The sequence below is a fragment of the Rhagoletis pomonella genome, unplaced genomic scaffold, assembly GCF_013731165.1.
Source record: "Rhagoletis pomonella isolate Grant_MI unplaced genomic scaffold, Rhpom_1.0 Rhpom_scaffold_00001, whole genome shotgun sequence".
NCBI lineage: Eukaryota > Metazoa > Arthropoda > Insecta > Diptera > Tephritidae > Rhagoletis > Rhagoletis pomonella.
This window is the reverse complement of record NW_023458555.1, coordinates 37,564,502-37,589,047: the sequence shown is the minus strand read 5'-3', so window position 1 is coordinate 37,589,047 and position 24,546 is coordinate 37,564,502. Positions and strand designations below refer to the sequence as shown.

The window sequence follows — 24,546 nt, the reverse complement described above, 5'->3', positions numbered from 1 at the left end:
TTATGTTTGACATTTTTAGTTCTGGGTGTGACTGAAAAAAATATTCGACCACCCTAATGTAAGTAAATTCGTAAGCAGTACTTATGTCAGTTTGATACTACAAGCTCTTCCTACATGATAAATTAAAGATTTAAGTGCGCAGCAATGTATTTTTAATAGCAACATAAAAACAACAAACATTTTCGACATTGACTTGGCTTTAAAACAAAAAAAGCTTAGTCAAATGCGACATGACATCTGCTCGTGCTGACATTTGGCAGCTGAAAACGCGCAATTACACGCATATGTAAAAAATATTAACCATATTGATATGTGGTTTGATTATTTCATTGTTTACAAGCTCTGCGAAGTGGTTTTTTAACGTAAAATGGGAAATTGTAAAAACGGGACACTTTTTAGCTGTGCAGTAAGTGTGCAAATATGTTCGCAGGTATGTAATAGTAAGCGGATTATGCAAGCAAAAAACACCTGCTTCTAGGCAAGCGATTCGCGTTGAATTAAAAATGTTCATGCAAAAAAATGTGCCTATGAATGTATGTACATATGTATGTATGCGCATTCGTATGTACATATGTAAGTATAAATTCTGCTAGTGCAGAACTGTGTGCAGTATGCACAGTGTTAACCGCATAAGCATTAATACATCAGACGAATGTTTGCTGATTTAATTTTTTATTTTACATTTTACCTTTTAGTTGACATTATATAATTTATTAAAGATACTAAAAAAACATGCCAACCGTTGATCGATGCTAACAAAAAAGTGGTTTAGGAATAGTTAACGCTAATGTAATTATCCGTACCTTAATCGCGGTTGCCACTTACTTCTTTTTGAAGCTTAGCGGCGGTTGGTTGGTTGGGAGTAAATTGGCAAATTCTACGGAAGTTGCACACGGAAATGATGCAAGGGAATTAATTCAACGGAATCGGTGCAACGAAAATGGAATGGGTGCTTCTGGAATGTGTGTTATTAATTTAACAAAAATTTGCTAATAAAAGGATAAAGAATAACACTCAGAAAAAGACCAATACAAGAATGAAAGTAAATGTGAGTATGTACATAGATAAAGAAAAGGATAAAGGCAAAGGTAAAAATAACAACTAATTTTTAGCAAAAAACAAGTAAGAAAGTCTAAGTTCGGGCGGAGCCGAACATTAAATACCCGGCGCAAGTATTAAATATATGTTTTCCACCTTTCCGAAAGCTACCGCTACATGATAAGCGGGTGTATAAATATTAAGTAAACTAGCATCCTTAAATTTCGAAATATTGAAATTTCAAGCATCTCTGAAATTTACCGTTATATGAAAAGCGGCCGTAATTTTAGTCCGATTTCAATAATTTTCAACGGTTCGCTTTTGTGGCAAGCACAATAACCATACCGAGTTTGGTACAAATTGCTAAAACGGTTAACGATATACATATATGTGATCATAAGTGGGCGGTGCCACGCCCATTTTCTAAAATTTTATCATAAGCGTATTTCCTGATAAAGAATTGTTGCAACCGTCAATTTTGAATAAATTAGCTTTAATATTTACTGATTTATCGAGGATTTCGTATTTCTCGAAATTACCATTATATGGGATGTGGGCGTGGTTATTGACCGATTTTAAAAATTTTCGGCCATTTGGTATGCTGTACCAGGGTCAACAACTGTGCCAAGTTTGGAAGAAATTGGTGCAGCGGTTAACAAGATATACACATGTAACTATAAGTGGGCGTGGCTACGCCCATTTTTCAAAAATTTTTAATATTCTTATTTCTCGTCTAAAAGTTATTCTAAATGTCAATTTTGAGTGAATTATCTTCAGTAGTTACTAAAATATCGCAGTTTTCGTATTTCTGAAAATTACCGTTAAATGGGAGGTAGGCGTGGTTATTGTCCGATTTCGCCCATTTTCAATACCATCCGTCCTACGCCCAAAAGAAGTGCATGTACGAAGTTTCGTTAAGATATCTCAATTTTTACTCGAGTTATCGTGTGCACAGACGGACGGACGGACGGACAGACAGTCACCGCTTAATCGATTTCTCTTTTCATTCTGATCATTTATGTATACATTTGTCTATATCTATCTCGATTCGTTTTGCCTGTTACAAACAACCGTTATGTGAACAAAGTTATAATACCCTTGTGCACAAGTGCGCTCGGGTATAAAAATCGACTTCAACTCTCATAAAAAAAATATATATATATATAGCTCATGATCCACTGATCGGATCTTAATCAGATTAGTATGGGACCACCTCCGAGCCACTTTCCGATGCAAAAAGAATTATCGAAATCGGTTGACGTGGTCCGAAGTTATGCGGTAACATACATAAAAAAATAAAAAATTAAAATTAAAGTTAAAAAAAAAATTCAAAAATTTTCCGACGAACTGATAATCTCCTCCTTTTTAGGAAGTCGGTTAAAAACAAAAACAAAGATGCGTAAAGATAAAGACAAACATGAAGACCATGCTAAATTTAAACACTTTACTTATATAAGACTATGCTCAAACAGGCAACTTATTGGCAATTAAGAACCTTTTCAGTGCAGCGAATTCAAATACAGCGGCTCCGCTGGCATGGTCATGTCGTTCGAATGGACACCGACGCTTCCAGCTTTGAAAGTATTCAACTCGGAACCCGCTGGTGGTAGCAGAGGAAGAGAGAGGCCTCCACTGCGATGGAAATATCAGGTGGAGAAGGACTTGGCTTCACTTGGCGTTTCCAATTGGCTTTGCTGAACTCGGCCAACATCGCTTAGGCGGTTACAGCGCCAAAAAAGAAGACGAAGAAGAAGAACCTTTTCACCAATTCAGGCCTTAATTGTTACACAATTTATCATACGAAAATTCAAATTATTAATTGCCAATTAATAATTAATTGGCAACCAATTTGTGTCAGATTCTCTATGCAACCCTGCTAGGTATGTTTAATTTTGACTTGGAGGTATGTTTATTGAACAAAGAGCAATCAGCTGTATGTTTCTGGTCCCCTTTTTCAGCTGATATTCCATCAGGGATGGAAAATTTAATTATAAAATTGTACATAATTTACGGAAACTTTACCTAAAAGTAGATAGATGTATCTAAAGGGTAAATATGTATTTATATATAAAGAAAACTAGGAGCTAACAATTCCCATCGATGCCATATCAACTTCTGTACTCACATTAAACAAATTTTTGACTATGAAACGAATCTCTTGGAGTAGCGCGAGACAAAACTATGTTGTAGAAAAGCTGAATCACTTTCCTCTCAGTTCTTCGATCTGACGTTTTAAAAAGAAATATTTTGCATGTATCTGGCGAAATCAACTACAGTTGCGCTACTTTGACCACCCTTCTGTATCATTTGTATGAGGGAAGCTATGTATTAGACCAGTTGCCCGCACCAGAAAATGCATTGAAATGTCAGTAAAAATAAGAACTGATTTCCTGAGAAGCTGTTTAGCTACGTTCCAAATGTACCTAAAATTGTGCGTTTGTACCGAATGTACTTTCAAAGTAAATAAAGGTACGATTGTAACAACTTTTCCATCACTGTAGGTAATCCAGCAGCTGATTTCGTATCGCTAATTGGGCAGCTGGCGTGTGTGTGAACACCAAACTCAATACCGCACTTTAAAGCTTAATTGCCTCAGCTAATTGATCTGTTTGAACATAGTCTAAGGGCAAAGCTGAAGGGGAATATGCAGTTGAACAAAATGATAAACATAAAAGTAAAAACAAAGATAAGTATAAAGAAAAAGATCAAAATGAGGATACCTAAAAAAGGAAAGATGAAGATAGAGGAAGAAAGATTCAAGTAAAGGAGACTCAATCTGGGAACTATTTTTGGATTTTAGAGTTTTACGGGATTCTTGAGATTTATAGAAAATAATCATTGATATTTTTATCGGTTTTGTTATCGATATTTGTATCGATTTTGTTATCGAAATTTGTATCGGTATTATCGAATTTTATATCGATATTTTTCAGAACTTATCGATATAATAATCGATATTTCGATTTTGTTATAGATATTTCTATCGATTTTGTAAATGATATTTTTAACGAATTTGTTATCGATATTTTTATCGATTTTGCTATCGACATATTTATCAAATTGGTTGTCGATATTTTTACCGATTTTGTTATCGATTACTTTTCGATTTGGTAATAGACTTTGTTATCGACTATTTATTGATTCAGTTATCGCTATTTTTATCGAATTTGCTACCAATATTATTATCGAGTTTTCTATCGAAATTTTTATCGAATTTGTCATCGATTTTGCTATCGATATTTTTATAGCTTTTGTTATCGATATTTTGTTCGATTTTACTATCGATTTTGTTATCGATAGGGTATAAAGATAAAAATTAAGATAAAGGAAACAGAATAATATAAATGTAATTAGAACGAACAGGGGTAGAGGTAGGGATCGAGATAAAAAAAAGAAAAAAAATATAATGCAAAAGCAGATGTATGTATGTATGTATGTACATATGTATGTAGTATATTGGTTATGCGACAAAAGAGATATGTAACGTAAGTTTGCCTTCTCCAGTGTGTCCCAAGCACACTTTTTTTATATGCATGTAGTTTTGTATGTATTATTTGGTTGTCATTTTTTACTAAACTCATCCTTCTTTTGCCATCTAAGTTGTATCCTTACTAATGCAAAGTTATTTCGTATAAAAGTTTGCAGATTCTAAAAGAGCAAAAGTGAATACTTTTTAGCTATTTTCATTTCAACAATAACTATTACACTTCTCTTCTTCTTCTACATATTCGTCAAACTATGCTGGAGTCACAAAATTCCTGTGCAAAGTTTAAATACCCAGCTTGTAATTTAGCCAACGTACTATGTCGCTTCCACACAATCAATCACGTAGTATTTACAAGCTAGAATTACCAAAATTTTCCAATGAGCTACACACACGCGCATACACAGGGGGAAGAACTTTAAGCCACCAATAATAGCATGTGACAACAATGTTAAAAGTTTGAAATAGTTTCGTCCTACCAAACCTCAGCTAATAGTTTGAGGCGCCCATTGAGGCATTTTTATTTTACATCAGAATATGGCCAGCCAGTATCTGACATGCAGCACAAGACTCTATTAATGTTCGAAAATTTTAATTTCGATTTTTGCCAAAGAGTGGCATGAGGAGGAGTTAGTTGGTTGACAGTTCGTATAGAGCTGTAAAATTATACATATTAATGTACGAGCATATACATTGAGGTGGTAAAGTAAATGCGGAATTCTAGCGCTCTCGCCTATACCAAAAAAAAAAATATATTCCCCAGTTTTTTTTTTTTTTTTAATCAAAAAATATTTAGAGGTCGCCCAAAGCGCTCAAAGTTTTTCATGTATTTTGTATGGGAAAAAAATGGTATAGAGTTCTTGAAAATCAACAATATTCTTCTATTGGAAAACTTTGTTTCTCTTCCTGAGTCCTCCAAAAGCAATGCCCAATTGCTTATTCTACCATTTTTAATAAAAACATTTTTTAAAGTTTTTAGGGGACCTATAAAAATACACCTAATTCTGCTTTTATACGGTCTTTTTTTACGCGGTTTTGATTTAAAACGGCACAGAAAAAATGTATTCCGTTTTTCTCTCTCTCTCGATTGGAAATGGAAAACTTTTAGCGCTCTGAGAGACCTCTAGATATTTTGTGATTTCAAAATAAAAAAGATGGTATATTATAGGATGACCACTAAAATTTCTAATTCAATATATTTTTTTACCACCCTTACCAATACACATGATGATATGAATGCGCATTGCTAGATGCATTCGCGCACGCAAGGGGTGGGTTTTGGGCTTTTGAAAATCAAAGTGGCAAGCAATTTTTGAATCACCATTTACACGAGCGAGTTTTCTGGAGCAATGTTGAATCGCCTAGAAAATCTCCTCATGTAAACCCAGCTTTACGATGCTTTTTCAATAGTACTATTAAATAGAATTCTCTCACACTGTAGAGCTTAATTTTGATTTTTAAGTTTTGAGCGAAAAAATCGACATCTATGTTATAACCAGAAATTTTTGCATTTTATTCTTTAGGCAGTTATGCATAAAAAAGAAAGGTCAATAATAAATGCACTGTTAAACCCCAAAATACCCGAAAAGTCTCGAAAAGAACTTTAAAGTTTCGAAAAATTTTAAAAGTCCCAAAAAGCGTCCCAAAAAGTTTCGAGCAAATCCCGAAAGACACCGAAACAAATTTCGAAGACAACTGATGAAACTACGAAATCACCGTAATTTTCTTGAAAAATTCTCAAAGTCTCGCAAAAACAAATTATACCGTTATTTGCTCAAAAATATCGAGAAATCTTTCGCACAGCAATGCATTCTCTCTGCCATGTGGCAGCATATGCTGTTGTAAGAAAGTCCTGTTCTGAAAACATGTTTTCCCAATGGCCAATCACCAGTGAGAGCTGTCATAACCCTATATATTTCCTCTACCCTTAACCTACTGAGCAGTTTCATAGTTCTTTTTCTGCTATAAGCAGGTAATCAAATTTCACGTACTATTTTAAGAGTCTTGAAGCCATTCAGACGACAAGATTGATCTATATTTTCGGAAGAGGTTCCTATTCATACACCGCAGAAGATCTCGGACGGTTCAGTGCAGATACAGTTGGTTTCCTAAGCAGCTACTTGCCCTGGGATGGGAATCGCACCTTTATATTTAAGCAAAAATCTGGGCTTTGCCACTTTGCAGTTCATGAATTTCTTTGCTATCGAAATAGATTCTGGTCGAATTACAGACGAGCTTCTCAAGAGGATTGACGCCAAGGAATGTGCTACAATACGAGTAGTTCATCATTAGCTGCTTGAACCTAGCCTTTCAGCATGGATTACCAGGACCCAGTGCCCTGTGCAAATCGCAGATAGTCTTGATAAATCCCCGGCTGAAAATGTGAGCCTCAGACTCCTACATACCATGCGGGATTGCACGTTTTCCCACCTACTATTAGTCGGCTTTTTCGAGTGTCGAGAGATGCAGGCCCTGAGTTAGCGCAGAGGCACAAGAACCTCTTCTGCCACTGAGAGTGGTATGCGATAATTGATGTGATGTTTTAATCATATTTTAACTTCTCTCGGCACCAACCGTATTTATGTTGTCGGTGTTCGTTTGAGAGCAACATCTCAGCGGGAAGCGAGATCTTTGATTTTCTACCAGTTACCACGCACCAGTGCTCTTAAATTCTGGTTTCGGATACAAATTTTAATATGAAAGTAGTTGACTGGATGGGGAAGTTTTATCACGCAGTCTAGTAGTATTGAAGTCCTTACAGATAGGTTGTAGCGTCGTCTATGCTGAAGTTTCAGCTATTTTGGAGGCTTCTAATAACCTCGGAGCCGAAGCAGGTGGTGAGAAAGTGTTTATTTTCAGTGACCGGCAGGCTGTAGCTTCATATCTGAGCTCCGCTACGATTAGCTCAAAATTTTTTCTGCAGGCAGATTTCTACAGGGAATAGCTAAACAGAACTGTTCTTTTCTCATTTGGGTGCCTGGCTACAGCGGAGCAACTTGCAATTTATTTTTGTGAAAGAATTTCTCTTGATCTAGGAAACTAAAAATGGAAGCAATGAACGACTTTTCGGATCTCTAGATTAACATGTCTTAGGTGGAATCGAAAAGGTTCGCAAAGAAGAGGGATATTTGTAAATACTTTATAACTGTCCTGTACTGATTGAATAGGAGCGGGTATATCAAGGAAGAGTGAAATTAGCTTGACATGGTATAACATTAAGCCGAAGTGTGTCCCTCTACGCAATTTGGAACTACACCTCTTATAATACATAATATTAGCTTTTTCCTAGTAAGCTTTTTCTTGTTAACAGCAGTTTTTACTTTCGCCTACAAACATATACTAACCTACTGAAATACTCCCCCTGAAACATACCGGGGAGCTGCATTATCTACAACCAGTTCAAGGCCAAATCAATCAAATGACTACACAAGTCAATGGCCGCACATTTTCAACCATCAAAGCCAACAACTGGCCACATCAGACATTCCGTCACCATAATTGGCACACCGATCATGGACGAAGCCAAGACAAGGTATGTAAGTATGTATGAATGTGTCTGCAGACATACATACGAATCTACCCAGTCGGACTTGGTTGCGTCCAAAATGTATTTTATAGCACGGTTATTTTTACACTCAGAAGTAGTTCCAAAAACATGAAGTCTTTAATTCGCTTTTATACAGGCGTAAAACACAGCAAGAACGGTTCTTTAAGAAGGCAATTTTGCATGAGGTGGAAGTTGGAGAGTTTTTGTTCTCTTTCTGATTTATCTTCCGAAGTCACAGCATTATAAAATGTTGAAATTTGAAGTTTTCACGACCTACAGATTTTTAGCCTTTCATAGTAGGAAAAAATTAATGTATGTAGTTATTTCTTCCTATCTATTTTTGCTACTTTTGCCTACAGAATTCAAATGTAATTCCAATTTATCGTGAAAAAACCAGTACCCTAAAGGTATTCTTAGGGAGCCACATTCAGCATGGTCCAACTGGGTATTCGTACATATCATACTTACACATACTTTCATCGTTCGTAATCAATGCCATACATTAGCAATAAATTATGCAATTTCTAATTTTAAATGCAATTTTACATTCACTGAACTTGTTATACGCAGACAACAAAGCAACAACAACAGGCGAACATCTCTTGCAGCACTCATTTTACCTTTTCTTGCTTGCTTTGAACATTTTACTCTACTCTACGCTTTTTGGCTGCACTTAATAAAATTCTGTGTAATAGGAAGAGTTGCCAGCAAAGAGCTTGAAAGAACTCTTTTTCAGGTGTTCTATTCAAGTGCAGCCAACTTCATAGCCTGAAGTAGGGAAAATATGTTGGTACATAAATATTGAATGGAAGTGCCGCTGCTTCAAACTGTTGCTTTGCTTTGCTGTAGTATGCTTGTTCTTAACTTTCTTGGCTTTCGTACTCGTCGTACTCAAGTATGGCATATGAAAGAAGGTAAGGAGCAAAAAATTAAAGGCAGCGACCTGGACGAATGCACGTGTATCTAAATTTAGCACAAACTCGAAAATGTAATCTTTATATGGCCCACCTTTGATACTTGGCATTTGAAGAGGAAAGAGACAGTGGGGCAAAACTGTATTTATTCACTCAAAATAAAATGTTTTAAATTATTTCTCAACAATTAGTTATCATACATGAAATTAGCTTTTGATTAGAATAACATTTCTTCGGATACTACCAATAGATCTGCACCGTTCGCTCGATTTTCACAAATGGGGTGTCAAATTAAAGCCTGTAGATGTGCAAACTTTTTGCCACCTGTAGAACAAATGAAATTCAAATTATTTAATAATCAATGCCATCATATCCGCACCATTCCTTCAATTGTCCGAAATTCGGTATCAATTATGTATTATAAAATTAGTATCAATGAAAATGGCTTTGAAAATCTTTGTTTCTTAACTTAATTTTTGAAGGGGTACCATCTGTTTAAAAAATCAAATTCAATTTTAATTAAGGAAATTAGTTAGAGAAATATGTTTCAAATTATGGATGTCAAACGAAAGAGTGTTAAGAAGTCTTTAGTCTAGGAATATTTTTGAGGTCTTGGAAGTTGCCACCAGTTTAAAAATTGAATTAAAATTATTAAATAAATTAAATGAATTATTAACGTATGAGTATCAATCGAATGGGCTCTGAAAAATCGTTATTTCTGAACTATATTTAGCGGAGTTGCCACATGTTTAAAATTAAAATTCAAATTAATTCATCTGTTAATAAAAGTATGTATCGCATTGTTAGACGAAGGATATTTAAGAATGTCTTACCCCGAAATTGCTTTTGATGAGGGTTGCCACCTGTTTAAAAAGTCGAATTAAATTAACTTTTAGGCAAGTTATTTGAAATATGGAGCTAAGGGGTGTTAAGAAAACTTGAGTTTGAACATTTAGAACGTTTGAAGAGGGTTGCCACCTGTTTATAAAATGGCATTCAAATTGTTTAAAAAGTTGGATGAATTATTAAAATTTAGATATCATTGAAATGATTTTGGAAGGCTTTATTTCTGAAATAAATAATTCAACTCATCATAAATTAAGGCAATAACCTTATTCAAACATATATTAAAGTTTGGGTGCATATATTGGCCCCAAACGAAAGAGTATTAAAAATATTTAGTTTGAACGCTAGAAATATTTATTAGGTGTTTGAAGAGGGTTTCCACCTATTCAAAAGTATAAATTATTTAAAAAGTTTAATGAATTATTAAAATATGGGTGTCAATCGTAAGTAGATGAAAAGACTTTATTACTGAAATATATTTAGGAGGTTTGCCACGTATTTTATCAGTTTCATTCAAATTATTTTATAAGTTACATGAATTTGTAGAGAATAGATATTAAAAAAAAAACTTTCAGGTAGGTTCTGCAATTCACTTCCCAATGGATTTAATCCAAATTCGCTTCGAACTCAAGTTGAGCTTTGTAGAATTTTACTCGGGAATAAATTGTATAATCTTCCTTTCTATTTCTGAAATATGAAAGGTCAAAATAAAGGCCTTGGCCTGCAGATGTTCGATAAGGTTTTATTTTTTGAAATTAGAAACTTTTTATCGGTACAGGGTGATCTGAAACTTGATAATATTAAAAGCCGAGTATGCGAAACGGCTGCACGGATTAAAAAGAAATATGACACTCGAATCGCTTATACCCTGATTAAAATTTTGAATAGTTTGTAGGTTTTGGAAATTCTATCTTGGACGTTTTAACGCCGTGCGGATTCACTAATACTATTTATTATAAAAAAGTGCAATTTTTGGTAAATCAAATTTTTGGTAAATTAAAAATGAACAAAAATTGTTGGTCAATCAAAAAACTGGATAAATAAAATTTACACTTTTTTATACTCTCTTTACCATTCAATAGTCGTTGACGGTCTATGCGATGTCTATTTTCGTAATCGATCTTTCAAAGCCAAAAGATTATACCCATTCGTCACTGGTACTTTGATGGGGTATTCAATTTTCATATAACCAACACTGAGCGATATACTTCCATAGTGTCATAACCCAAAAAATACAAATACTGAGCAAAGTATGCAGAAAATACCGCTACCTCCTTTTCTACGTTGTGCAAAAATTTCATAGCAATATTAATTACCAGTATCTCGCTAAAACAAAATATTTATTATTAATTTTTCCTATGGGAATATATGTACGTAAATTCAAAACTTTAAAGCCGTTTTTCTAGACTTTCCCATTTCTGAATTATGACTCTATGGAAGTAAATGAGCAATATGGTTAGTATTTAAATTTCCAAAATATTATGTGCCAATATTTGAAGTTACATTTTTCAAAATTTATATCCAGTTTGTGAGTCTTCGAAACTGTATGTCCAGTTTTTAAATTTTTCACAAATATATACATAAATTCAGATTTCAATTGTTCAAAAATGTATGTATTTCCAGTTTTAAAATTTTCAAACATTTTTGTCCAGTTTTTAAGATTTTCAATAATTTATGTTCAGATTTTAAATGTTCCAAAATTTGAGTATGCCCAGTTTTTAAATTTTCAAAAATTTATGTCCAGTTTTTACTACATATATTATAAGATTATACTTTTCAAGTATATTTTTCTAGCGAGCAAAACCCAAAAATTGTTTATGTTTTATATATTTTTAGTTTTTCGTTCATACACTTTTATTAGACACTTCCTTAAGTGTCTTTAATTAATTTTTCACTGTCATATAACAAAAGTTACTTAATGACTTTAAACTTTTGACATAATTTAGTAATAAAGTAAAAAATTAATTCAATACTAATTTCTATTTCTTTTCAAAATTTTCCGCGCAAACTAAGTAAAACACTTGCTTAGTTAAACACATTTCAACTTTTGACCTCATAAACTTAATTACCAACTCACTCAACATTAATTTCTGCTCTCCATCACACAGTGCCGGCAGTGAATAAACACAAGGTTGTATGATTGTGCATATAATCGTATGCATACATAGAAACATAGACCAACAAGCTGTCATAACGTCGTGTCGTGCCCCCCAGCCTAGACTCAATCGCTGCTGCCACTTGTTGCCACCACGGTTGCCACTTGTTACAAAAATAACCAACCAAAATCTGAAGAAAAAACCAACCAAATTGAAAAAAAACAAATTTGTTATCCACTTTTCGATTACAAAAAGCAAAAGATATTACAAAAAAACAAAAATTCAACAATTTTACTGAGCTTGAGGTCGGTTTTTTTTTAATGAAAATTTTGTGGAAAAACAGCATTAATTTATTCTTTGGTAGAAGTTATAGCTGCTATATTGGAAATCAAAAATTATTGAAATACTTGTGCGTTCACTCACATACATATTTACTTTTTAAATGCGCATATAAAACATGTTACATTAAAAATAGTAATTTAAAAAATTAATTTATTCATTTATGGTATTCAGTATGCGATAATACTTTTTGTAAAGAAAAAATTTGCTAATTTCTAATTAAAAAAATACAACCAAACCAGAGAAAAAACTACCAAACAAGCAAGTTAGAAAAATTAAAGAAAAACAACCAAGTTTGTTTGGAAACAACCAACATTGGCAACCGTGTTTGCCACTTTAAACATACATCTACCAACACGCTCACCAAACACTACTGACTTACTCTTGTAAGCTATTAAGCTACATAGATGCTTTGGCGGTAAGGTATTGGCTTTCAAATGCATAGGTGCATATCTATGTACTTACATATGTATATACATAAAAACATATGTATATGAATATGCATCACACCATGCTTTCCACGCTACAAATCAAATACACTACATTTTTTCAATGCCGGCCGGTATATTCGATAATTATACACGTCAGCGGCGAAAAAAAGTTACAAAAAAATAAAACAAAAGAGAGTTAAAAAAAGAAACGCTACAAAAAGTGCATAACTCCAAGTAAAATAAGCAAGCGAAACAAAATGAACTCGGCTGCCCAGTCAAGTCAGTCCAGCCAGCCAGCAGACAGTCAGCCAGCACAAACAAAGCTCATTTTTGGGGGCAAAACCGGCGGCATGGCGGTAGCGACGTGGAAGTATTTGTGAGCAAACCAACGAACCAGATAGTAGCAAAAAAATTGCAGCAAAATGCAACAAAAAAAAAGCGCCGCAGACATGCAAGTAGACGGGCGAGTTGACTTTGAAGAATGCAGACGGTGGGGCAATTACTGAGCGCCAACGGTGCAGCACGCTTGGCAAATGTGTATTTTTGTATATATTTTTATAGAAAGAAGAAATAAGTAGAAAAACTGTGGAGACAGCTCATAAGGAACCGTAAAGATATGAAGAATGGCAGTAGGCGAAACGTCTGCGTCTTTGCCAAATGCAGCCGGTGGTCGAGGCTGTGTTGCCAGCCGGCAAATGGCAAACCATTTCGTTTGGCCGCCACCACGCCGGGTGCAAGTGTGTGTTTGTTGGAGTGACATGGCAGTGTGATGGCTAATTTTATGCACATCCAATACAGAAATAGATTTTCTATTATATTTTATAAGATTTTAAACAAATGGCAGCAAAGGCAAGAGAAGGCGAACTGGGCGGCGTGACGTTCCACAGATTTCCGATTTGCTGGTGAGTAGTGCTGTGCCCCAGAAATTCCTCATAAAACTTCTACGGCTAAAAATTAATAAACTAAAAAGACTTAACGCCACGATTAAATTAAGCTCGCAAATGTTTCCTGCTGGGTACGTTCAAGTTCAGTTACAAAAATAGTTCTAAACCAAACATTTCCCTGTTAAAAATACTTCCAACAATTTCAAGCTGACCAATAGCCTGGTTTTGGGCTAAACTATTTTAGAAAAGGGCAAAATTCTTGACAGAGTCCTTGCAAAAACTCAGACTAAAGAACTAACGCCCCTGAGGAGATCTAATGGATCCCCCACGAGTAGCTCCGAGAAATGTCTTAAATTGCTAGCCATGGTGCATTTTCCTGGTTTATTGCCTTCCTGACTACAACCCAAACCACAAGCAGACCGATATAGAACGAACCTGCGCAAAGGATTGAGGAATAGCCAGAAGCCTGTTCGAGGAGGCGTATACGGTGAACAATCTTCGCCTTCGCTCCTTTCAAAGCACACCTGAAGCAGATGAGATCTTCCCAGCTCATCCTCAAAAGGGGATAACCAATATCCTGCCCTTTTTAATTGTGCTATCCCCAGGGCCTTGGAATTCGTACCACTCAGTGGCAGGAAGTAACGGTCCGATATAAACATAAGAAGAGGTGGAAATCAGCAGGCCAACACAACTTATACCGATCCATCAGTCTTAAGAGCTTTTTATAAAAAAAAGAGTGTCTAACATAGTCTTCTTATAGAAAACCTTTTTCCTTCACGCTCTTCGGAGTCTCACAAGGAAAAGAGTTCATAAAGTATTAAGAGGTGACCGTGAGCTCCTTTCTGGACATAGAGACTGCTTTTGCTAACACGGAACACTCTCAAATAGACTATTGCGCTCGGCTCAAAGGGGATGACGTTACCACATGCCGCTGAATAGGAATCGCCCTTGAAACCAAAACTATTACATCCGCTTCAGGATGGCGAATAATCATATTCTCACCGACCAAAGATTATGCTCCATCGTTTCGATGGACAGGGTTACCCGGATGTCATTTCCACTTTAGGTTTGAACGGACTAGCTCAAACCTCCTACAGAATGCGCTGACCATAAGAATATTGATAAATATATATAGCATAACTTTCTTGAAAAGGTTAAAGGTTAAATAGCCGAAATCATTGCTTTGAGGAGAATGCATACACTTCTCTAACTAAGTCAAATAGCTGGGAATTGTTCTTTAAGGATTTCTTGCCTAGATAATACTATTCAAAAGTCCAAGGACTCTATTTGAACCCAACGGGAGCTAATTGTGCAGAACTTACGCGTCAGACCCAAACTGGTAAACTGGCTACAAGAAACCATTTCAACGCCCTTTCTAACACCGCGCCCGTCAGTTAGAAGAAGGCTGAAGTGAAGTCTATGCAGTCCAAGCTCAACAAACCCTGATGACTCGGCTGCGTAGACATGATTCTAAGCCTGCCTACTCGGTGCATGTTTTAATCAAGAAAGAAACTTGTACCTATATGCGATAGGTTAAACTGGTATAGCCTTGGCCAAACTATTTGGCGTAAGCCGGTAAGAGAATACAGTTAAGTCTAGGAAATAAGTTAAATACAACAACATTGCGGACTGCGTAGCCGGAGTTGTACTTATGAGGGTAATTTTTTTTCAAGCGGCCTCTAGTGTAAATATTTATACAGGATCTGGTAGTTTAGCTTAGGCTTAACTGGTTTCTCCTATCGGTCTTAGCTCACACCAGTTTGTCCCAAGCTATACCGGCTTAGGACAAAGAATTACCTTTGTGAGTATAGCTTAACTTCACAAGTTACTTCAATGTATTTTTCCCAATAGAACCAACTGGAACAGTGAAGGAGGTAAGGCATGCTGAGATACATAGCATAATGATAGATGCAAGACTGACCAAATCCTCGGTGTAGGGGTCTTTGGTATACAACCCACAGAGCTTATTTTCACTAGCATGAGGCAAGTTAACTCAGGCTGAGGTGCTTATGAAGGCTTATGAAAGCTCATGTACGACTGCCTAAGGATTTTAATACGTACTCATTTCCCACGGGAATTGGCTTTACCCCGTTGGGGTACCACGACACAGTGGAAAGTGTCTGCACAGGACTTCATGGACCCAGAACCTCTCATCGGTTGGCCATGGATCGCCGATTGGTGAAAATATTTATGTATCAGTACAAAGAAGAAAGCGCTTCTTAGGACCTGATATAATAGATCCTTTGGTTGCGGTAACCAGGTGACCTGCTGCCTCTCAATAGTAATCTATGCGGTTAGGATATGGCTGAGTACTTGAAGCGTGCATTAAATTTAGGTTAGGTTTAGGAGATTGTCCTTTGTGATTGCACGTAAATTTTGAACGGCGACGAAAACTTGATCGACAAATCAGTGCGAGACGATCACGAAATTACGAATGCGGCTAATTTCAATACCCGAGATCTTCTCAGGGTTAGTTAGGAAATGCAAGCCAAAATATTTCGGGGCGAAGGCTGGGAAACAGAAAGTTCTGCAGAGATTCTACATCATCATGTCCCACTTAAATGTAACGGGATTGAATAGGTGTGACTTCTAGCCTTACTGCGTGAGTTTAGTTGGACCATTACTTATCAGAACCCCACCAGCATCATGGGCTGTGCCTTTTCAAGTGCAGACCAGAAGGATCTTTGGATTGTGCATATCCTGTTATTCCCTCAGCACTCGCTGAGCCGACATGACGCCTATCTGTTTAAGAATGAACCACAGGAGGCCACCAACCGCTACTTTTGACTGAAAAATCATGCTGAAATCCGGAAGCCTGAATTTAGTGTGGATGGAGAGCTACTGGCAGAACACGCCGCCCCAAGATTACCTTCAAGTTTCGATACATCCATGAAAATGTGCACTGCTCACCCACCCCACCCAATCATCCCTTGCGGGAATGTAGAAAGATATGAGGCTACTGAGAGCCATATGGGCGAGGCAGTAATCTGTGTAATCAGGAATGAAATCGAAACCCTTCAGAACTACGAAAGGCCAAATAAAACTGAATTGTATTATTTTTTAACATATTGAGAGGTTTTTAAAATTATTAATGCAATGATCAAAAAAAATTAAGCACGGAGGTTGACCTAAAATTTTTACATGTATTTTGAACGCAGTCCATCTCACAAACGAGTCGGAATTTAGGCAGTGATCAAATTTAAAGATTCGCTTGGGGAAGCAGAAATTTCTTGCACTGAAACATCCTACAATACATTGATATACCTTCTTACAAACTATATACTGGCATTTGTTCATACTTACAGTTGTGGCCGCATAATTAGGGACACAATTCTTTTACAAATTTCGACCATTCTCAAAATCAATCCTTCCTACTGAATTAAATACAAAAGCCACCATCAAAAAAAAAAAAATAATATTAAAAATCAGCGCGATTTTCGACCCGCTTGAAACTTGCGCTTCATTAGACTAAAATTGTATGGACATAAAATTTCATATCCAAAAATGTGCTAAAGATTCAGAGTTGATTCGGAAGTATTGCATTTTTTCTAGAAATTCTGATTACAAAGTTTTAAATTTAAATGATAAAATTTTGATATTTGGCGAATTTTTATAACTTTTCTACAATGTTTGAAACTATGAGTTGCATGGTTTTCGTTGTAGTATAAACAATACTACATACAATACAAAAGAAAGAACAAATGATCAAAACTTGTAAAGAAATAGTATCCCTAATTATGTGGCCACTACTGTATATACTTATTTAGTTAGTTTATTCTACTCACCAATGCTGAGCGGTGTACCAATCTTGCCGGAGACATTTAGAAATTTAAAATCGAAATTTATCAAATTTTTACGACCAAAAAACGACATTGAACCACTGCCGTCACTGACACTATTCGCAGCAGCGGCACTATTTTTCGCTGATTTCTCTGTCGATGTCACAGGTGGACCCAAAGTTGTGGCGAATGAATGCAATTTTTCCATTAACGTTGTTGTAGCATTGAGTGCACTGTAGGGTGGGCCGGCTGTGGTGGGACCAGGTGTACCAGCAGCGGCGGTTGTTTGTACCGGACCAGCGGTAACAGTGCACAACTTACTAATACTCAGTATGCATGTGATGAAAATGAAATTCGACGAGGTGAAACTGAAGCTGATCAGTTGTTGTACTTTACTTTGGTAATTGCAGCTGCTGCTAAAGAATTTGCTGATTTTCGGCGGTTCGCTAGCGTTAGAGGCTGCGCTGGAAGAGATTGTTGCCATTTTATGTGTACGATGCAATTATAAAGTAAGTATTAGCTTATGTACTTAAAAATTTCAACTTTTTTATATATAGAACTTTTTTAAATTTTTTTTATTTCCTTTGTTATGCTTAATACCGATTTAACTTTTCTTTTTATCTTGAGGTGACACTAGTTGGCTAAGGAGGGGAAAACGCAATTAATTATTTTTTTTTGATTTTGTATTAATTTTTATATTTTTTATACATTTTTTTCAACACTGCACATTTTCTTGCTGCAAAAACACTTTGCAACGCAAGCACTACACTTTTCGCATTTTTTGATGATTTTTAAATACTCGTACACTACTACTTTGAGTTTCACGTGCTAGTTAACAGCAAGATTTAAATTTCGTTTTTTATTTTTTTTTTGTTTCTGTTAGTTATTTCAATTTATTTGTTATAATTTTTACTTTTGTAATTAGTTGATAGCTTTTATATAATTCTACATATATAGTAGATTCTAACCTAAAACCTATTTTTTTTTGTAGTAGACTATTTGAAGCCATGGAGAAAAACCCAGGAGAATTCTAACTTCACATTCGGACTAAGTGAACCACATTTGAAATTGAATAAGTTTGGGCACATTCTTTCTGAACGTTGCCTCCGCCTCCCCATATATATTTTATCTTAATTTTTTTTGAATATGTAAAGTTTATAGAAAAAATTAAGCTCTCCAACGCTGTGTGACACTTCATGTATGGCCTTTGGGTCAAATGGATCCCACATATAAAAAGGTATCTGAACGCAGAACTTTTATTCTTTTGAAATTCGAGATACAAAAATGGGAGTCAGAAAATCAAGTTCACCTTAACATGACCTTCACAGCTCTATTCTCTATCAGTGACGAATTCTTTTCACACTTCAAAAAAAAATTTGTCACCGATACAGAATTGGGCTAATAATTTCAAATTAAAACCACTAAAAAAAGTAAAGAAGTATGTATAAGCTCGGGCGAAACCGAATTTTATATACCCGGCGCAGGTACCAAATATCGTCGTTCCAACTCTCTCTCCAAAATTCCTAAAAGTCTTTAACAGTCGTATCGTGATCGTCCTCAGTTATTGAAATATCGGAGTTTTCGTATATCTGAAAATTTACCGTTATACGGGAAACCGGTATAGTTTTAGTCCGGTTTGAATAATTTTTAACGAATTTCTTTTCCGTACCAAGGTTATTAAATGCACCGAGTTTGGTAGAAATTGATAAATCGGTTACCGAGTTACACACTTGTGGTCATAAGTAGGCGTAACCACGCCCAAAATCAAAAAAAAAATAAAATAATAATCTAATTTTCTGGAAAGTGGTTATTTGAGTCAATTAGCTTCAGTAGTTGCTGATTTATCGCAGTTTTCGGTTTTTTGTAAATTACCATTAAATCGGAGGTGGGCGTGGCCCGATTTCAAAGATTTTCAGCAAATTTCTAAGCAAGGCTCGTACCGGGTTTAGTAAGGATTGGTGAAGCGACTGCTAAGATACAGCATTTCATCATAAGTGGGCGGGGTCACTTTTCCAAAAGCTTCATAACAATATTATTTGGTGCCAAAATTTGGTACGGACAGACGGACGGACGGACGAACGGAGGTACAGACAGTCACCGCTTAATCGATTTATTTTTTCATCCAGATCATTTATGTATACATTTGTCTATATCTATCTCGATTCGTTTTGCCTGTTACAAACAACCGTTATGTGAACAAAGTTATAATACCCTTCTGCACAAGTGTGCTCGGGTATAAAAATGGACAAGGGGTGATAACGTCCGGGAAGAATACCCCATAGAAATTGATTTGAAAGAGAGCAGCCGCGTGAAAATGAAGTATTTTGTTCTGGCCCAAAGATGAGAACATTTTATGTGTTTGGGATCGATGAAAGCAAACCTGTGTCCATTTCACCCTTGTCCATCAGAAATAATGCGTTTGTAAAATAATTATTATATTATTCATTGAATACTTTGTATTTTCATGTGGCCATAGTGACACTTTGAGTTTCAGAAGCATGGTCTGAATTACGGTCTTTTCTCTGGCAGCAAATGCAGTAGCAAATCAATAAGTATGGCGTTGTTCTGCGATCAGAATATTTTTCATACGTAGAAATGCACTTAGATGCTCTCGTAAGATTTCTGCGAGAAAAAGAAAAAGTCGAAAAAAAAGCCCTGGAGTCCAGTACGTCAAAATGATGTGTTTGCTGTAACTCATACCAAAGACAGTATGGACATCAGCGTATAATTTGTTAGTGTAATTTTTTACTTATATACGGCCAACACCACCTTGTTAAATATGCCTTGGTATTGACATTGCGGGAAAAGCAGCGGTAATTCGCTCAGCCATTAGGCACAAAATATAGGAGTTTTATTTCAACCCAGCGTACAGGCACTGGATAACAGATGCCTCTCCACGCAGATCTTACCAAAGGGTGAATGGGAGGATGGCAATCTCTGGAGTAGAGGTCCAATAAACATCTTCACGGACGGCTTGAAGCTGAACGTGAGAGTTGGAGGTGTTTACTGCCAGAAACTCTCAATAGATTTTATGATCAGTCTCTACGCGATCTTTCAGGCAGAAGCGGCTGCTATAAAAGAGACGGCCAATTGGCTCCGCACCAATGTTTTGCCGACGAGCATGTATGTATATTATTCTGCATGTTGCCGAAGGTTTTGTAACCAGAAAATTTTATTGCCAAAAAATGTTATCCGTTCTTGTCTCCGCGATTCTGGGTACGTTGGTAATGCAGATAAAATATTCAGCAATTCAGCTATGAAGAGTTGTGGAAATTCTAGCATTGCATATTTCAACGGGCAATATTTTGTTACCAGCTTATGAGATGCTAACAAAATTTGCTGGTTACAGGAGTACACAGAATGAAAAAAGCAAGGAATGAAACCGAAACCCAAACCGAAACCGTAATCGTTTAAAACCGTTTCGTTTTTCAAAACCGAAACCGTAACCGTTATCTTTACCTGAAAAGGAACGATACCGAAACCATTTCAATCACAGGTTTCAATCGGTTTCCAGAAATTTACAAAAATAATAAATAAAAATGTCTTTGAAACAAATGATTTATTTAACCAAAATCAGCAACATTTTGCTAAATTTCTTGTTAAGTAGTAAATAAGTATGGCAAGGTAACTTTTCGCAAAAATCTGCTGATGACTTTGTTATTGTGAATCGCAATCCCGTACGCAATGCGAGATCCCGCGTGTGCCCAAAATAGCCCAGAAATCATGCCTGTACTCAACAAAATGGGTAATAGAGAGCGAAAATTCGAGCGTATTCGATCGTAAGTGTATTCTTCTTCCTGCCCGAAACAGCCCGAAATTTTCTCCGAGTAAAAATGGATAAAGTGTCAAAGTGCATATCAGCTGTATTGTGTTTACATGTTGCCTGCATTTACTTGGTGCTTTTAAGGAAAAGTGAATGGCCTGTTGATGTATTTTCAATCTATGTACTTAAAATCAAATTTGTGAAACCAAAATTCAATTTCCAAGTGTTTGCATTTAATACCATGTTCTGACCGACAACCAAAACATTTTTCCTTCATTTTCTTTTCATTTACAACCTTTAACTTTCATTCTTATTTTGCTTTGGCCAGGCAATTAACAATAAATCCGAAATGGCGTATTAAACATGATAAAATATGACTGCCACTTCGATAAATAATCGAAAAAAACTAGTGAAGACACCGATTGGAATTAGTGGAAAGTGAGTTTTCAAGTAGTTTTCAGCGAAAACTGGTTTTCGTTTAACAGATTTTATATGGACGAAAACACAAGTTTTAGGTCGAAAACTAGTTTTAGCACCGAAAACATGTTTCCGATGTCGGTCAGAACATGGTATAAGTGACAAAAACAAGAACAACGTGAATCAGCTGTTTCTCGACTTGTGGGCACGAAATGTGGGTTTTGCGTTTCCGTACTTCCGAACTTTGTTCCATTTTTGAAAGAAAATGTTTCTCTTATTCTCTAATTACCAAATCCGGTCCGGATTGTTAGGGAAAGAACCTAGTGTTGATATTATCAGTGAACTGTAATTTTCGATTTTCTTTCCTCAACGTTTAAGACATTGTGATTTAAATAATATCAACAAAATTTCTGTGAAAAACCGAAACCGGAACGAAACCGAAACCAAAACCGAAATAAATTTTGAAGAACGAAACCAAAACCGAAACCGAAACACTTGGCAAAACCGAAACCCAAACCGGAACGTTATTTTGAATCGGTTTCATTCCTTGGAAAAAAAGCATTAAAAATATACACGAGCTGACCTGTAGGAGGGAAAATATCTACTCTGATAGACAGCGGCAATCAGGGCGCTGGGATTGCTAATGGTATGATCGAAACTGGTCGGAGAATGTCAGACCTCGCTCTCAACCGCCGCGTAATACCTCCATAACAAGCTAATTTGGGCCCCAGGGCACCGTGATATCAATGGAAATTACAAGGCTGGTGAATTGGCTAGGCAGGGCACCCTCCAGACCATCCCTTCGGACAGGGAGGGCATAGGAGTTCCGCTGGCAATCTGCCGCCTGCTCGCGGACAGATGGGCTTTTAGTCTACTCAGCAAGCGCTGAAAAAAACCCCGACATGCAAAGTTGCCAAGCCTTTATGGCCGGTGAGAAGGAAGCTCCTACAGCTGACTAAGCGCCAGCTCTTGATTCTTACAGTTTATTAAATATATTTTCACCATGGGCTGTAACCAAATATTTCTAGGAGAGCGTCAAGAAGACAAACGGAAACTTAAAAATCAGCTGACAATCAACCGTTGGAAAGGTCGTGGAAACACAACAACAGTTATGAACAGTGGTGAATATTAATAACAAAAACAATACAACTTTAAAAACAACAACAAAGTCAACAAAAATGAATCGATGTCAGTGAAATACATATGTATGTTAGTGTGTAAGTATCAGACAAATGACAACAAAATTATTGCTAACCTAAGCAAAATGGCATAGCGCATTCAACATTTGCATATTTGTTTGTGGATTTTATGAATAAGCAAATTGCAAATCATTTAATTTCTTCATAAAATAGCGAGAAAGAAGAATGAGAGAAATAAAGCAAAAAACAATGTCAATGAAAAATGTGCAAAAACCCGTGTGTATGTCAGAGAGAGATATTGCCTCTGCGGCACCAGACAAACGAAAACAAGTTAACACAACAACGCTATTGGCAAGTTCAGCGAAATTTTTGGCTAACATTACGAACAGCAAAATGTGGCCAAAACAAAAAGAGAAGAGAGATGAATGAAAAAATTAGATAATTAAAAGTGTAAAAAGTAATAAAGTAAGAAAAACAAAAAAAAAACAAGCACGAAAAGAGACATCGAATGCAAGCGGCAGAATGAGAAAAAAAGTAGATTGGAAGCTAAGACTAAATAATAAGAATAAAAAATAAAATATCGAAAAAGACTGCTTGTTGTCTAGCCAATTTACAGAATAACGGCTTAATTGCGGCGAAAAACCGGCTTAAACTGTTAGGAGTACGCAAAACTGTGCGCACTAGTTGGTAAGTATGACAATCAAATTTTTATTTCGCGGAATTTCAAGTGCAATTTTCTGCGAAACTATTAGAACAGCAAAGCTACATAATCAAATATTGAACATTTAACATTTTATTAACATATTTGTAAAAAAAAAAATTTTTTAGCGCGCCGAGCGGCTTGTCACATGGCGAGCGCAACAACAACAACATCACAAACACTTTCCGTATAAAAGCGCGCACTAAATTTTTTGACGTTTCATTAGCGTGTATGTACATGTGTATGTACACTCAGCTTCGTTTCGCATGCGCCAATAAACATTTTGAAGGTTTCATGTTAACTTCTTCGAACACTTTTTAATGTGAAATCGCTTAGTTTTTAATAATAACAACAACCTTAACACAATCAACCATTTTTAAATTAAGATTTCGCTTTGAAACAAAATAACTATTACGAACTGATTTGGCACTCAACAACAGCAAACACAACACATTTTTCTTTATCGATTTATTTTTTAACATTTGCACTTTTCTCTAATCACACTCGCTTCATGTAATAAAGTTATCGTTATATATTTTTTCTTATACATATATATTCTTATTCTAATTTTAACACTCTTTCGCTTGCGCACCAAACGGTAAACGGTTCTTCTACCTAAAAACACGTTACGCATCCGAACCGAAGAAACCGTCGTCGAACACGCAATTACACGATCGACTTCGACACGAGGACGCACAACAAACGACTAAAAATTGCAATTTCTAAAGTCACACGCTGAACGTCAGACCACAAGCGAGCCCAGTGGCAAGAAAAAAAAACAATAATGAAATAAAAATTAAAACAACAAACACATGAGGAACTCCAATAAGAAAAAGAACCTACTCGTATGTATATTATCTCATGCGCTCTCTCCGAACTTTAAATGCTTCCCTACCTCCTACGGTTCCCCCCTCCTTACACATGACAGCCGGTTCCATTGGATCACACGTTTTGTACGCCAAGATCTATGCTCACCTGTTGGCAGTCGCAGGCATACCTACATACACAAACATACTTGCATACATACATACATATGTACGAATATGGGGAGCACTGAGCAGCAGAGATTGCGTGCTCTTTTGTACAACCAAAAGGTAGCCCAGTGCACGGACTGCGAAAAAATTTATTATTTACATACAAAAAATGGTAGAAGTTGATAGATTTTTTTA

General features: G+C 36.1%; 1 protein-coding gene across 1 annotated transcript in view; it reads right to left on the bottom strand.

Annotated features, from left to right (window-relative positions):
• Positions 1-24,075, bottom strand: part of LOC118745368 (sortilin-related receptor-like) — a 994,510-nt gene extending 970,435 nt beyond the window's left edge. Inside the window, exons 1-2 of the mRNA XM_036478865.1 lie at positions 23,993-24,075; positions 17,365-17,999 (exon numbers count right to left, since the gene is read on the bottom strand). Coding sequence (XP_036334758.1) covers positions 17,365-17,842 — 478 coding nt within the window. The 5' untranslated portion in view covers positions 17,843-17,999; positions 23,993-24,075. The remainder of the gene's footprint in view (positions 1-17,364; positions 18,000-23,992) is intronic.
• Between the last annotated feature and the right edge of the window lie 471 nt (positions 24,076-24,546).